Raw genomic sequence first — 15,207 nt, 5'->3', positions numbered from 1 at the left:
GGTATTATCTAAATAGAGGGGGAAATCACAGTGAGCTCAGGTTTGTGGCTTATTCTCAAAAGACCAACACTTGTCAGATGTCACACATTTGTATTTTACATACTCTATCAAGTCTTAAACTATCTTCCTAATGTCTTTGTCATTTAAGAGAAGAAAGTGAGACCCAGAGAAGTTCAAGGACACACCCGGTCACAGATAGAGCTGGAGGAGGAGCCATCAGCAGGCCCATGACTTTCAGCCATACAAAGCTAACTCCCATATGATGCAAACAACTGGGAAAGGAAGTATTTCCGGCCTGATCTTGCTGAATCCACTTCCTCACTGTCCTCCATACCTTCTTTAACAAGGGTATCTTGTACAGCAATAGCAGGACAAGGACTGATGACATGGGTCAGCCCTGCCTTGCCACTGGGCACTGAAAGCCACATGCCTTAGACCACTTAAACATGGCTTCCCCTCCTATGAGGGAATGAGTTGCCTAAACTGCCTCATCACACTGCTGAAGTTAACAAAGAGAGTACACATTAAAGCATAATTCAAAAACGCAAGCATTCTGTTGCTGTTGAAGAATGCACAGATCTGGCCTCATCAAATCTCTGCTCAAAGCAACAAGGTGAACACAGCATCCAGGAGCTGCCTGCTGGACTCCTCGGCAAGGCAGATATGACTCAGTTCCTAGAGGGACACACTGACAGTGGATGAAGGCTTCAGAAGGCAGCAAAGGGCAGCAGACACAGTCCCACGGCTGGCTCTGGCCCTAGTCCTGCCATTATTGATCAACAAGTGTGGCTTTGAGCAAGCCAGGCAGTGGTGGCGCACTCCTTTAATCTCAGCACTTGGAAGGTAGAGGCAGGTGGATCTCTGTGAGTTCGAGGCCAACCTGGTCTACAAAGTGAGTCCAGGACAGCCAAGGCTATCCTGTCTCGAAAAACCAAAAAAAGAAAGACAGAAAGAAGGGCTCAAACCTGCTGTGCCAAGTCCCTCTAGATCTAAAATGATGATAACCGGAGTTGACAATTTATAACGTGAGAATGACGGCTCTAAAACTACCCATTTACTGCAAGGGAAACAGACCACAAAGACATTGCCTAATCCCACAAGCTGTCAGGGACTGCAAGGAAACGAAGCCCTGCTGCAAGACGGCTACTCACTTGCTCGACCTTGGAACGACCATTTCTGCGAGGGTCTCGTACTGCTTGATCCAGTCATTGTGGTTCAACCTGCAGGAAAGGCACAGTAAACACTGGGAGGGAAGACCAGGCCGATTTCTGCCACGTACAAGAAGAGGACATACGGGGCCGATGGGAAATGTGGCTCCAACAAAATACATCCTAGGTATGCAGCAAACCATCCGGTCTCCTACTGAGAATGTGCCTCAAGCATACTGAGTGAAGCAGTAGGTCGGGGTCGCCTCTCTCACAGCCAGTGAGGGCTGTGACCGAGGCACAGTTGGGTTGTTAAGGCAGCGAAGCACAGTAGAATCCACATTATTTTTATACTACATGGCTGAAAAACATCATAACCTCATTTAAAAGACAGAAGAGGCCATGAGAAATCACTACCATTTGGTGCCCATTACAAAGGAATGAATAAAACTCTATTTACAGAAACCAGGGCGTACCCCAGGAAGCATCAAGGAAACAGTGACAGTAAATGATAGTGCCTCAGAACATTGTGCAACAGCTTTCTGGGAAGGCCACTGCCTTTGGAGGGTATGGAGAGACGACAGTGTGCATGACTTATAGTAAGGGTTCACAGGCACAGGTAATCCATTACGTAAAGTGACCTACATAGTAGTCTTATGTTCCCGTTTTAAGGTACAAAAAGCTAAATTTTTCTAAACATAAGTTTTAAATAAAGCTAAGCAAGAACAATATAAACGCACAGAGAGATAGGAATTCTGAATAAATAATGTGCTCCAATGTCCCAGGGAACAGGTGAGTCAGGAGAGCACGGGGCAAAGCTTTCCACCCCGGGCTCGGCAGCACGTGCCTGGGACCCCAGTGCTGAGATGTGCAGGCGGGAGCAGCAAAGCTCCAGGCCAACCCAAGGACAGCCCTGAAAACACAAAACCCCTCAGAGCCAAGCTGTTCTTCACAGCCACAGAAAACTCCAAGAGCCTACACTCCAACAGAGAACGCCTCAGCCTGGTGACACCAGGGGACCAACTCCCCTTAATGCTCCTCTCCACCCTCGTCCAGGAGCCACTGTTTTCTTTTATTCCCAGTCCCCTAACCAGATACAAACACAACCAAGATGCTCTGACCTCAGCTACCATTCCCCAGAGCAGTCAACAGCAAGACGTGTGTGTAAGATCTGAGACCACTAAGAGCATCTCTCTCACACAGGCTTTTGTTGCCATTGTTGTTTTAAGACAGAGTCTTACTACTGGCTGTCCTGGAAATCACTCTGTAGACCAGGCTGGCCTCGAATTCACAGAGTCCTGCCTGCTTCTGCCTCCCGAGTGCTGAGATTAAAGGCGGGCGCCACTACGGAGTCTTCTGTAACAGACGTACTTGGGGACCACCACCAGCAGCGTGACGAGGTACTCCGAGTCCAGAACAAAGTCGTCTCTCTTCACAATGTCCGCCAGGCTTCGCGTTAGCAAGCTTCCCCTGAGGGATAAGAAGAGATCGCGGTGGATACCTGTGCGCTAGCTTCTGTGGCACAAGGAAAGAAGGGCAGGCTAGTCACATCTTACACCTCAGAAGGACTCTGCTCTACAAGAAGGCAACAGTTAGGGGCTAGAGACACGCTTAGTGCTTATGAGTACCTGTTCTAGCAGAGGATCCAGGTTCAATTCCCACCCACGCAGCAGCTCAGCTTCAAAGGATCTGACACCCTCATTTGACCTCCAAGGGCACCAGGCATACACTTTATCCACATACATACAAGCAGGCAAAACACTCATAGATGAAAAATAAAGATTTTTAATTTTTTAAAAACCATTTAAGACATCAGCAGTGAGGCAATGTACCCCACGCCTGCAACACAAGGAGTGTCAATGTCTGTCAGAATTTGCCTGTAATGTTGAATTTTGTGCTTATTTTAATTATTGTAGCTCAGCTCTTTTCTTAATTATATACCTTGACTGGGAAAGTACAGTCATCAGGTACCAGAGCCTACTTCATTGTAATTATGAAATTATGTCATCTAAGCGCAACCTCTGCTGCTTCTCTCTTTCCCTGGATATCATGTGATACCTGATAGTTTTGGTTAATTAACACAATAATCAACTTTCAAATCAGTCTTCGTTTGGTCTTTCAGTCATGAAAATGCCTTGTCTTGTGTGTGCCACAGACCATCTCCATCCAGCATTTCCCCTGGATGATGACACAGCTTTGAGCAGCTGTGTACTAAAACTATACTCGGTGGCTAGAAAGATGGCTCAGTGCTTCAGAGCACTTGCTGTATAACCACGTGGACCTGAGATCAGATACCAGCATCCATGTAGTGTGCTATGCATACCCACAGCCCAGAAACCACGGGGAGTGGACACAGAATGACCCCACGGCTTGCAAGGGGTGACAGGAGGGTACCTGTGACTTCCTGCCCTCCGCCCTCCGCATGTACACACACAGGCACATGGGCCATCTCCGCAAACACACCACACACACATATCACCAACAACCAAACACCTACAGTGCCATTACAGGAAGATGAGCCAAATAAGTTAATGCTTAAAAACCTAACCCTGGAAAACAGAGAGAGTAGAAAATAATCATTATAGCATAAACAGGTTGTTATATAAAAATCTTTTCAGCATGCGAGTCAATTGCTATGTAATAACTGAATTGATTTAAAATAATTCTACACAAATTTCAGTAAAATGTCAAATGGATAGGGAAATACACCAGAGTTCAGGCGACACATACATTTCAGAGAGTTTAATAAATCAGCCTCACTATTTGTTCTGAATTGCTCGAAGTCCGTATAATTAGTGAACTTTCTCCACAAAAATTTTTCCCCATGAAATTAAAAAAAAAAAAAATCATTAAGAAGGATTTCTGTGTGTGTTTATGTATGCTCTGTGTATAGGAGGCTGCAGCTTAGCAAAGGGCATCAGATCCCCTAGGAATGAAGTTACAGAGGAGTATGAGCTGCCACGTGGGTGCTGGGAACCAACCAAGGTCCTCTGCAAGAGGACTCTTAACTGATGAGCCATCTATTCAGCTCCCCACAAATCATTCTGAATACAGACACAATACACACTAGAACTTTCTAACCCAACTGTGTCCCACACAGCACGTGCTAGGGCACTCCCGCACTTAGTATCCACAAAGACTTGAGAGCTTACGCATTCTTCCTCTCCAAATTTTGAAGGTTCCCTTTCAGGTTATTGTACGCAGCCGCTCGCGACTTCAGGTCATTGTCGATCTGAGTGACTCCCTTCAAGAGAGAAGAAAGAGGCAAGCGTTCCTAGGTCTGCGTCTACTAGTACAATCTGGTACTTTCTGGTTTAAAAAACATGTGATTTCATTAAAATACAACTTTAAAAGGGGATTTAAAAAAATAACCAACTAGCTGGGCATGGTGGCACAGGCCTTTAATCGCAACACTCAGGAAGGTAGAGGCAGGTGGATCTCTGTGAGTTCAAGGCCAGCCTGGTCTACAAAGTGAGTTCCAGGACAGCCAAAGGCTACACAGAGAAACCCTGTCTTGAAAACATAAAACAAAATAAAAATCAACTCTGCTGGTAATGGCACACACCTTAAATCCCAGGCAGTCTGGTCTACAGAGCTAGTACCAGGACAGCTAGAGCTACACAGGGAAACCCCGTCTCAAAAACAAAAACAAACAAAACAAACACTATTAACAAATTTTCTTATAAGCCGTGCGTGCTGGCAAACGCCTGCAATTCCAGCACACAAGGAGGCAGAGACAGGTGGGTCACTTTGAGTTCAAGGCTAGCCTGGTCTACAAAGCAAGTCTAGGACAGCCAGGGCTACTAGAGAGACCCTGTCTCAAAAAACAAAACAAAGGAAAAACTTGAAAAGTATTTCATAAACCGGGGAGTGGTGATGCACGCCTTTAATCCCAGCACTCGGGAGGCAGAAACAGGCGGATCACTGTGAGTTCGAGGCCAGCCTGGTTTACAAAGTGAGTCCAGAATAGCCAAGGATACACAGAGAAACCCTGTCTTCAAAAAACCAAAAATAAATAAATAAATACAAAATAAAAGGTATTATTTCATAGCTCTCTCTGCACACGCGTGCGCGCACACACGCAAGCACTTGAGACACACATATACACATAGTTTAAACAAATCTTCTATACATCAGTGTGCCCACCTGCCTCGGTGTGTCTTACCTTGGCAATTATTTCAGAGATGTTCTTTAGAGACTGCTTGATTGGGTATTTGGCCATGTCCCACTGGAACCTTGTTATGTAAGTAACCAAGTCAACTGAAAGGAAGCAATGAATTAATTACTCAACAAAGAGTAGCATGTTTGTGAGTTATGTTTTGTTTTCTTTTTTTCCCAACACAGCGTTTCTCTGTGGAGCTCCTGACTGTCCTGGAACTCATTCTGTAGACAAGGCTGGCCTTGAACTTACAACTCCATTGGCGTCTGCCTCCTGAATGTTGGGATTAAAGGCATGCACTCAGGGTTTGCTTGTTTCTTAACATAGGCAAAGATATAATTTCTGAGGAGTACTGATTAAATTAACATGAATAAGACTATAAGTACACTGAATTTACGACTTATTTTATTTTTTTATCACGTATATGGGGGGGGCAGGTTATATAAATGAGTGTAGGTGCCTGCAGAGGCCAAAAGACTCCCCACAGCTACAGTTATAGGTAGTTGTGAGCTACCCAATGTGTGTGCCAGGAACTGAACTCAGGTTCTCTGCAACAACAGTGTGTGCTCTTAACCACTGAGCCATCTGTCTGACTCCAGAAAAGTAGAATTATTAAGAAGTACTGTTGGGTATGGTGGTGCACACCTTTAGTCCCAGGTATAGGCAAGAGAATTTCTCTGAGTTCAAGCCCAGCCTAGTGTTCCAGACCCTGTTTCACAAATGAATGAATTGGGCTGGAGAGATGGTTCGGTGGTTGACAGCACTGCCTGCTCTTCCTGAAGTCTTGGTGGCTCACAACCATCTACACTGGGATCTGATGCCCTCTTGCAGGCAGAACACTTACATACATAAAATAAATAAATAAATAAATCTTTTTAAAAAATGAATTAATTATTTAAAGTCAACAATGAAATAAAAATATTCTTTATAAAGCCATTGTTAATAGAGGAGACTCAATATAAATATGAACTTATAGCTGCAGGCATATACGTTAATGGTCTATATTGTGAGTACTAAGAAAAGCAACATTCTAATCTGATGGCATAAGGGCATTACCCTGTAATGAAATCAATCATTTCCTGGGTGCTATGAAGTGGAGAACAGGAGGCATGTAACTGCAATAAAGCTGAGCTGTTCCGCTGCAGTCAGGAAAGAGTTCTGACTGAGCCAAACAAACAGTGCTTCTGCAGGAGGCCAGGTACGTAGACACGCATCACCTAAGAGGAACATGGAATTCTGTTCCGGGGCAGCTGTGCTGGTAACGTCATCTGCAGTCCCCTCGCAGCTCTCTGTTCAAGTAGCACCCACATCTATGGGTGACGGCGGCCTTTTCAATATGTTTTCCCTTTTTTTTTTTTTTTTGTTTTGTTTTGGTTTGGTTTGGTTTTTTGTTTTTTAAGACAGGGTTTCTCTGTGTAGCCTTGGCTGTCCTGGACTCACTTTGTAGACCAGCTGGTCTCGAACTCATAGAGCTCCACCTGCCTCGGCCTCCCGAGTGCTGGGATTAAAGGCCTGCACCCCCCCCCCCCCCCACACACACACATGCCCCAGTTTTTGATGTTTCCATGTACTCACGTTATACATGGATAATTAGAGATCATGAACAATCAGCTCACCTCCACTGGCCAGTAAATTCTCCTGAACTTTATCTTTACTATCCTCCAACACATCAGCCATGTACTGAGCCACTTTCTTGACCACGCTGGGGAGTTAAAAAGAAAAGAAAGAAAGAAAAAAACCATCATTTTTAGGAAAAAAATCCATACAGATTGTCACAGAAGGATATACTATTTAATGAATCCTTATATAAACCATGTAAAGAATAAAGTGGATCAATATCTGTTTATATGCAAAAATCAACTGCATGCAATGTGTCTTTCAGTCTATAAAGGAAGTCATGAAAACTGGTCATGGTGGCACTGGCCTATAATACCAGCACTGTCAGGGTAGAGACAGGAGGACCAGAACTTCAAGACCATCCTCTGCTACCTATAGAATTGCAACCCTAAAGCAACTATTACCTTTCTTTTCTCCTTGCTTTTTCATCCTTGCCTCTAGTAGCCAAGCCCTGACCTCATTTGAGGCTTTTCCCCCAACTTGGTTCTAACATAGGGTCTCATTATATAGCCCAGGCTGGCTTGAACAGGTAATCCTCGTGACTCGGCCCCTCAAAAACTGAGAAAACACGTAAATAGCACTGTCTCCCAGCTTTCACCTCTTCTCTATGTACAACCATTGCCTCCAGCCAGTCACCTCTTCTCTATGTACAACCATTGCCTCCAGCCAGTCACCTCTTCTCTATGTACAACCGCTGCCTCCAGTCACCTCTTCTCTATGTACAAGTGTTCCCCACAGGAGGCCTTCTTTTCTTGCTTTCAATACTACAGAAAACCAATACAATATTGGGACTATTTACTTCCTCCCTTCATGTGCTTTGTTAAAATGATTTCTCAAACTGGGCATGGTGGTGTGCAACTGTAATCCCAGCACTTAGAAGCATAAAGCAATAGGATCACACTCAACTATCTGAAAAAAGAAGGGGATGGGGGGGGTGGCTCCAGAGACAGATGGCTTAGAAGCTACAGAAAAACATACTTCCAAAGACGGCAAGTTCAGCTCCAACACTCAAGTCAGGTGGTTCAGAATCAACTCTAACTCCAGGTCCAGCGGGTATAGGCACCTGTACTCACATCGCACACGCGCGCACACGCACACACTGATAACACACATATACATATTAAAAAATCCTTGTAAGAATCTCCCATACCTCATTGTTAAAGTAATGTGAATGAAAATCAGAATGCGGCTAACCATGGCACGCCTTTAGTCTCAGCACCTGGGAGGCAGAGGCAGGTTATCTCCATGAATTTAAGGCTAGTTGGTATATAGAGCAAGTTCGAGGCCAGTAAGGGCTACAAAGTGAGACCCTGTCTCAAAAGCAAACAAAAACAAAACCAGAATGCGATCCTGCTTGGTACCCACCAGGAGGGCTGCAGTAAGCATGAGGCAGGGTAGGTCCTAGCACACATGCTGCAAAATCAAACCGCTTCAGCACTGCTCACCCCTGTCATCTCAGCACTGGGGAATCTGAAGCAGAATTGCTATAAGCTCTGGGCCAGCCTGGGCTACGTGCCTCAAAAAACAAAAACAATAAAACCTGGCAAGGCAAATATGCACTGGTACAGCCACTCTGCAAACAACTGTTCACAGAAGAACCAAGAGAACCCAATGATTCCCTTGCCAGGTGCACACATACTCAAGAGAAACAGACGTACAGCACACAGGAAACACACAAGCCAAGACAGCCAACTAAATGTTCTCCAGCTGATGGACTGACAAGACATGATACATGACTGAGTACATGTGATAATGAGCTGGGCGTGGTGGTGTGTGCTTGCACTCCCGGTGTTGGGGAGGCACACAGGAGGGTCCCTAAGGCTCGCCGGTCGGCGGCCCAATTGAATCTGCAAGCCCTACAGGTTCCAATGAGAAACCCTGCACCAAGAAAAAACAAAACAAAACAAACACCAAGGTAGATGGCTGACATCCATGTGCACCCGCACACACATGTACACCTCCATGAATGTGCTTTCATAGCCCGTGTACAGAGAGATGCACATATGCACACATACAAATACACATAAAACACTGGTATACAAAGAAAAATAGGCATGTCCTAAATCATTCAGCTAGTGTAGAGTACAATGGACTAGAACAGTGTCTCTGGAAAGACGCTCTCCAGACAGCCTGATAGCGACAGTGTCGCACTTTGTTCAGTCTCACACATGCAGGTACATTACCCTTCTACAAATGCATCCAGTTTGGCCAGTTCATCCGACAAGCCAACCAAGACATCCAACGTGCCAACCTAGAAGGGAAATTCAGCTTAGTATTCAGCTTGCACCACTTTCATTTTTTTTGATTGAAGGGGGCTCGTTTGGTTTGTTTTGACACAGGTTTACTATGTGACCCGGATGAACTTAGACTCCATTCTTCCTTTCTCTGTCGCGGCAGTGCTGGAATTAGAGGCCCACATTGCCGTAGCTGGCTCCCTGCCTGCCTGCCAACTCTTAAAAATCCCTTTTATGAGGAGACAGGCTGTTTTTGTCTTGGTTTTTCTTTTCTTTTTTTCTTTTCTTTTTTTTACATAAGAGTCCCATCCAGTCAAGGTTCATCTCAAAGTTGATATGTGGACAAGGCTCGTCCTGAATTCCTGATCTGCCTGACTCTGCTGACTGAGTGCTGGGATTACAGGCTTGCACCACCTCTCCCAGCTCCACACAAACCTTCTATTCTGCACTTCTTATTTCATAAAGTATAGCAAAAAAAAAAAAAAAAAAAAAAAAAAAAAAAAAACTTGTTGAACATTAATTGCATTTGTATGCATGAGCTAATTCTCTAAGTCAGAAAGCACCGTTTAGGCTGTGACAACGTGGCACTAGGTGCGCAGGCCTGTGCTTGCTTTGAACAAGCCCAGGGTGATGTGCAGCCTGCAGATGCCATCACAGAGCCTGCTGTTGACCACATGTGCATAACTGTGCCAAAGAGCACACTTGTGAAGTAAAACGCTGCCTCACAGAAGTCCAGTCAGGAGCCCAGCAGCCCGCTTTGTGCTACAGTCGCCACACTGCCGGTCTTTACTCAGGGCTACATGCATTAACTGGACTAGATAAGAAAGCACCGTGGCAACAGAACTTAACTTTAATAACAGAAATATTGCTGTGATATTCTAAAATATATGCTAAGAATTTTCCCTTCTGAAAACCCTACTTTGTGATGGAATATCTAGGCTTCCTTATAATTTAGAAAAACAGAAGACTAACAGGAACAAGATGTGACGTCAGTGGTTTTCTCATGACATTCAAAGCCTAAGATGCACTCTAAGTTATGTCAAGAGCTGGAGACGAGTGACTTTTCTTCTCAAGGAACTCAGCTCACTTCTGCCAAAACCAAGGGAGCCGGCTGGGCTGCCCTGTGGTCTCCGTCCTCTGCCCCAAGCAGCCTCACCTTCAAGTCAGGGATGTTGAACTTGGAAGAGGCGGCAAGATTATTGTTCTTGGTGGTTGCTGCGTGCAGTTTCTCCCATGTCTGCTGACACGTTTTCTCCCCAGGAGCAGAGATGAGCCAGAACTCAGTCATGTTTGTTACCTCTTTGGTAGTCAATGGAGAAGCTGTAATGTTGAGACAGAGCAGTGACACTTGACGTGGTAAAGCACAGCCTTACAACAGTTAGGATCTAGAATGCCCCAGGAGTCCTAATGTTAAAAGGTTTGATCCCCTACCAGTAGTACTGGGAGGCTAGAAAACAGCAGTGGGGTTGGGGTGAGACCTTGTGGGAAGCAGTTAGGTCATTAGGAAAATGCCCTTGGGACTGGGACCCTGGCCCTGTCTCCCTTCCCTCTGTGTTAAGCTAGGTCTCATTATTTTGCCCAAGCTGGCCTTAAAGATTGGGGCTTAGGAGTCTTCCCATATTGGCACCCCAAGTAGCTGCAGTTATAGGAATGTGCCACCACGCCAGCTTCTCCTTCCTGCTTTCACTGCCGTGAAGAAAACAAGACTTTTCAGCTACACAAGCAGGCCTGATGCACTGAGACAGTGGAAGTCCAGCAGCCAGCAGCCTCCTCACTGCCTCCTGGCTGCTTTCCCGTATCCGGTTTCCTGCACCTAATATTACAGTTACTAAATAGAGCTAACTTACCCCAGATACCAATCAGGAGACTATGCTGGCTGTACCACCATCAGTTTATCAGAGAATCGACTTGCATGGTTAAGCCTCTGGTTGTTCTGTTTGTTTAGCAGAATGGAGATTAAAGCCACAGCCTCTCCGGCAATGTTAGGTAAGCACTCTATGACTGAGTCCTTTCCAGAGACAGGGTCTCACTAAATTGCCTAAACTGGCCTTGCACTCTCATAGGCCAGACAGGCCTTGAGCTTTCGATCCTCCTTCCTTGCCAATCCCCAGTAGATAGGATTACAGGCCTGTTAAGCCACCTTTAATAATGCTGATTTCCTAGGTGACCACAGTTTTGGGGAATTGTGAATCTACTTGTGGTTATATTTTCCTACTTGCTGTCTCCCCAGAGGGCAGGTAAGGAAAGCAACTGCTCTGATTCCTCCTGACAGTAGTGTCAGGCCCCTAAGCTTAGTGTCTCTATGGCAGTGTGAGCCAGCAGATATCCATCTCACCACTCAAAAGTACCTTTCTGAGCCCCCGGATGCCCAAAAGACTCCCAGAAACAGGAAAGAAAACCCTATTTTCTTATCTACAAATACTTGCCTCTATATTCCACTGAGCTTTTGTAAAGATAAAAGAAAATAATGTCACAAATCATTTTACACATGGTGGAGCAGTGTCTGTGAAAATCATGAATGCTCTCTAAATCTTGCTTTTAACTGGAGCCCTTTGGGGAGATGAGAAAGAAAGGACAAAGTGGCCTTTGCATTTGGTTCTTACTGTGGTGCACACAAGCATGCCAACTGTCATGTTCCATTCTCACAAGAACCCTATGAGATACGTACAGATTTCTCATTTACGTGAGGACACAACACACAACTGGGATCCCAGTCTAGCGCTGGACTCTGAAGGCTCCATTTCCTACAGGACTTTGCTGTGCTGTGCTGTGCTAGAGAAGAGTGCTGGTGCATGTGTGTGCTTGTGTGCGTGCCACGCACATGTGTGGCGGTCAGAGGACTCACTGTGGGAGTAGCTTCTCTCAGGGTTTTTTACACTGTTCTCACCACAGGAGTGCTGTGGTTACCGGGGTGCACTACTGCACCTAGCTTTGGGACCACAGGAGTGCTGTGGTTACCAGGGTGCACTACTGCACTCAGCTTTGGGGACCATAGGGCTGTGCAGCTGGAGCTTTCACCCACCTAACATCTTCTCGGTCCAGTATTTCTTGAATAGTGTTGAATATACAGCCCCGAGGATTAGTAACTCAACTATAGCTTGTTATCTACTTTCACCTTCCTGTTCTTGAACTATAATCTGTACACAATGAATGTACCATCTTAAGACTTCAACCAAGGCCGGGCATGGTGGCGCACGCCTTTAATCCCAGCACTCGGGAGGCAGAGGCAGGTGGATCGCTGTGAGTTCGAGGCCACCCTGGGCTACAAAGTGAATCCAGGACAGTCAAGGCTACACAGAGAAACCTTGTCTCGAAAAACAAAAAAAAAAAAAAAAAAAGACTTCAACCAGTTCCTGAGGACCTGCTGACCCACTGCCAAAACAATAAGACCCTATCTCAAAAAGAAAGAAAGAAAGAGAGAGAGAATAAAGTATTTTAGTTCAGGAGGGGTGACTCACTTGAGAGGCTGAAACAGGGTTACCAGTTCAAGGCCGACTGGGTTATACTGCAAGACCCTGACTCAAAACTCAGAAAGTCAGCCATGCTGGCCCATGCTTGTGATCTCAGCATTCAGAACTACCAAGACCGCCTCCAAATACATAGTCCGATCTCTCCTACTCTGCTGTCAGCCCTGTTGATCAGCTATGCATGGTCCAGAATGGCAGTTAGTGTGTGCTGGAAGCACATGTGAGGCTCTTCGGTACCTGGCTCTGCACGCCGTGTGTTTTATGTGTGTGTGTGTGTGTGTGTGTGTGTGTCACACACGCGTGGGCGCACACACACATGCGCAGCTAGCTGTGCATGCCACTGCTGCCTCCATTATGCTTTCACTACAGATGCACATTTGCACTTGCTGGTTTATGAACAAAGACTCCATTACCTTGGGACAGAGTTGTACAAGTGTGCCTTCTAAGCAGATAACTATGGTACGCTTGGCCGTACAGCAGCTGCTAATTTGTTTTCCAGCAAAGAGAAAACATCCCATGTTTCCAATTATGAAAACCCTCCTGCTGCAGTTGTCCCTCTTGCTCACTAATACCAATGCTTTCTGCCTCACCTCCAGCCTCTCAGTAGCTGCAGCGGTCTCCTGCTTTCCCACGATGCACGTCCATGAAGGCTAGTGAAATTCAGTATCTTTTCATGTTACCTGCCATTCATGTGCCTTCTTTTATAGTTTCTTTTTAAATTATCTGTCCACACATTTGGGTATGTATGTAGGTACATAGGGACAGAGGGCAACCCCAGGTGGGCTCCCCACTCACCCCTCCTCTGTGAGGCAGGGTCTCTCTACAGCAGGTTCGCCTGGCTGGCCCCGCCTGTTTCAGCTTCACCAGCACTGGGATTACGAGCACCAGCAAACACATTTGGCTACTGCCTTTCTCCCAGAAGTTCTAGGGATTGAATTTAGGTCCTTAGGCTTGCACAGCAAACATTTCACTATCTCCCCTGTTCCTGTGTACCCATTAAAAAACAAAACTGAGTTATTACTGAATTCTAGAGCTTTGAATATTGATAAATTTTGATGCACAGAGCTTTGCACCATTAGCTCTGTTCCACTACAACCTGAGATAAACGATCAGTTGATGGCATCCCATTCAGGCAGGTGGTTAAGACAGCATGTCACCACAGTCACCACAGAAGCACGTAGAAGAGAGGAGCCCTAGGAGAGGTAGCACACACCTGTAATGGCAGCACTAGGGAGGCAGAGGCAGGATGATCTCTGAGTTTAAGACCAATCTGATCTACAAAATGAGTTCCTGGGCAGCCAGGGCTGCACAGACATACCCTGTCTCAAAAAACAAACTGGCTGGGTGTGGTGGTGCACGTCTTTAATCCCAGCACTCAGGAGGCAGAGGCAGGCAGATCGCTGTGAGTTCGAGACCAGCCTGGTCTACAAAGCAAATCCAGGACAGCCAAGGCTACACAGAGAAACCCTGTCTCAAAAAATCCAACCAAAGAAACAAACAATCCAAGGCCATAGGCAGGTTTACTTATACCCAAGTGGTTTGTCTTTCATTGGTTGGTTAGTTTTGGATTGGTTTGGTTTGTTGTTTTGAGATAAGGCCTTTCTATGTAGCCCTGGCTGTTCTGGAACTCTTTGTAGATCAGGCTGTCCTTGAGCTCACAGAGATCTGCCTGCTTCTGCCTCCCGAGTGCTGGAATTAAAGGTGTGTCCCCCCACAACCAGGTGTCTTCTTCAAATTAATAGCAGGGTTCATTATGGCATTCTCACATGTGCTGTTGGACCCTGCTCGTCTCCCACTCCTCCACACTGTACACTACCCTGTGTCTCCCCCATTGTTGTCCTCCCTCACACTGTACACTACCCTGTGTCTCCCCATTGTTGTCCTCCCTCACACTGTACACTACCCTGCGTCTCCCCATTGCTAGCCTCCCTCACACTGTACACTACCCTGTGTCTCCCCCATTGCTGTCCTCCCTCACACTGTACACTACCCTGTGTCTCCCCCATTGCTAGCCTCCCTCACACTGTACACTACCCTGTGTCTCCCCATTGCTGGCCTCCCTCACACTGTACACTACCCTGCGTCTCCCATATTGTTGTCCTCCCTCACACTGTACACTACCCTGTGTCTCCCCATTGCTGGCCTCCCTCACACTGTACACTACCCTGTGTCTCCCCATTGCTGGCCTCCCTCACACTGTACACTACCCTGCGTCTCCCCATTGTTGTCCTCCCTCACACTGTACACTACCCTGTGTCTCCCCATTGCTGGCCTCCCTCACACTGTACACTACCCTGTGTCTCCCCCATTGTTGTCCTCCCTCACACTGTACACTACCCTGTGTCTCCCCCATTGTTGTCCTCCCTCACACTGTACACTACCCTGTGTCTCCCCATTGCTAGCCTCCCTCACACTGTACACTACCCTGTGTCTCCCCATTGCTGGCCTCCCTCACACTGTACACTACCCTGTGTCTCCCCATTGTTGTCCTCCCTCACACTGTACACTACCCTGTGTCTCCCCATTGCTAGCCTCCCTCACACTGTACACTACCCTGTGTCTCCCCATTGCTGGCCTCCCTCACA

At 46.3% G+C, this 15,207-nt stretch overlaps 1 protein-coding gene across 1 annotated transcript in view; it reads right to left on the bottom strand.

Moving 5' to 3' along the window:
• Positions 1–15,207, bottom strand: part of Atp6v1c1 (ATPase H+ transporting V1 subunit C1) — a 47,159-nt gene that overhangs the window by 12,983 nt on the left and 18,969 nt on the right. Inside the window, exons 2-8 of the mRNA XM_051159493.1 lie at positions 10,312–10,475; positions 9,105–9,172; positions 6,921–7,006; positions 5,311–5,405; positions 4,298–4,389; positions 2,517–2,615; positions 1,152–1,220 (exon numbers count right to left, since the gene is read on the bottom strand). Coding sequence (XP_051015450.1) covers positions 1,152–1,220; positions 2,517–2,615; positions 4,298–4,389; positions 5,311–5,405; positions 6,921–7,006; positions 9,105–9,172; positions 10,312–10,443 — 641 coding nt within the window. The 5' untranslated portion in view covers positions 10,444–10,475. The remainder of the gene's footprint in view (positions 1–1,151; positions 1,221–2,516; positions 2,616–4,297; positions 4,390–5,310; positions 5,406–6,920; positions 7,007–9,104; positions 9,173–10,311; positions 10,476–15,207) is intronic.

This window comes from Acomys russatus, chromosome 17, assembly GCF_903995435.1.
Source record: "Acomys russatus chromosome 17, mAcoRus1.1, whole genome shotgun sequence".
In the NCBI taxonomy this organism is placed as follows: domain Eukaryota; kingdom Metazoa; phylum Chordata; class Mammalia; order Rodentia; family Muridae; genus Acomys; species Acomys russatus.
The sequence above is the reverse complement of the archived record's forward strand: the minus strand, read 5'-3'. Positions and strand labels throughout refer to the sequence as shown.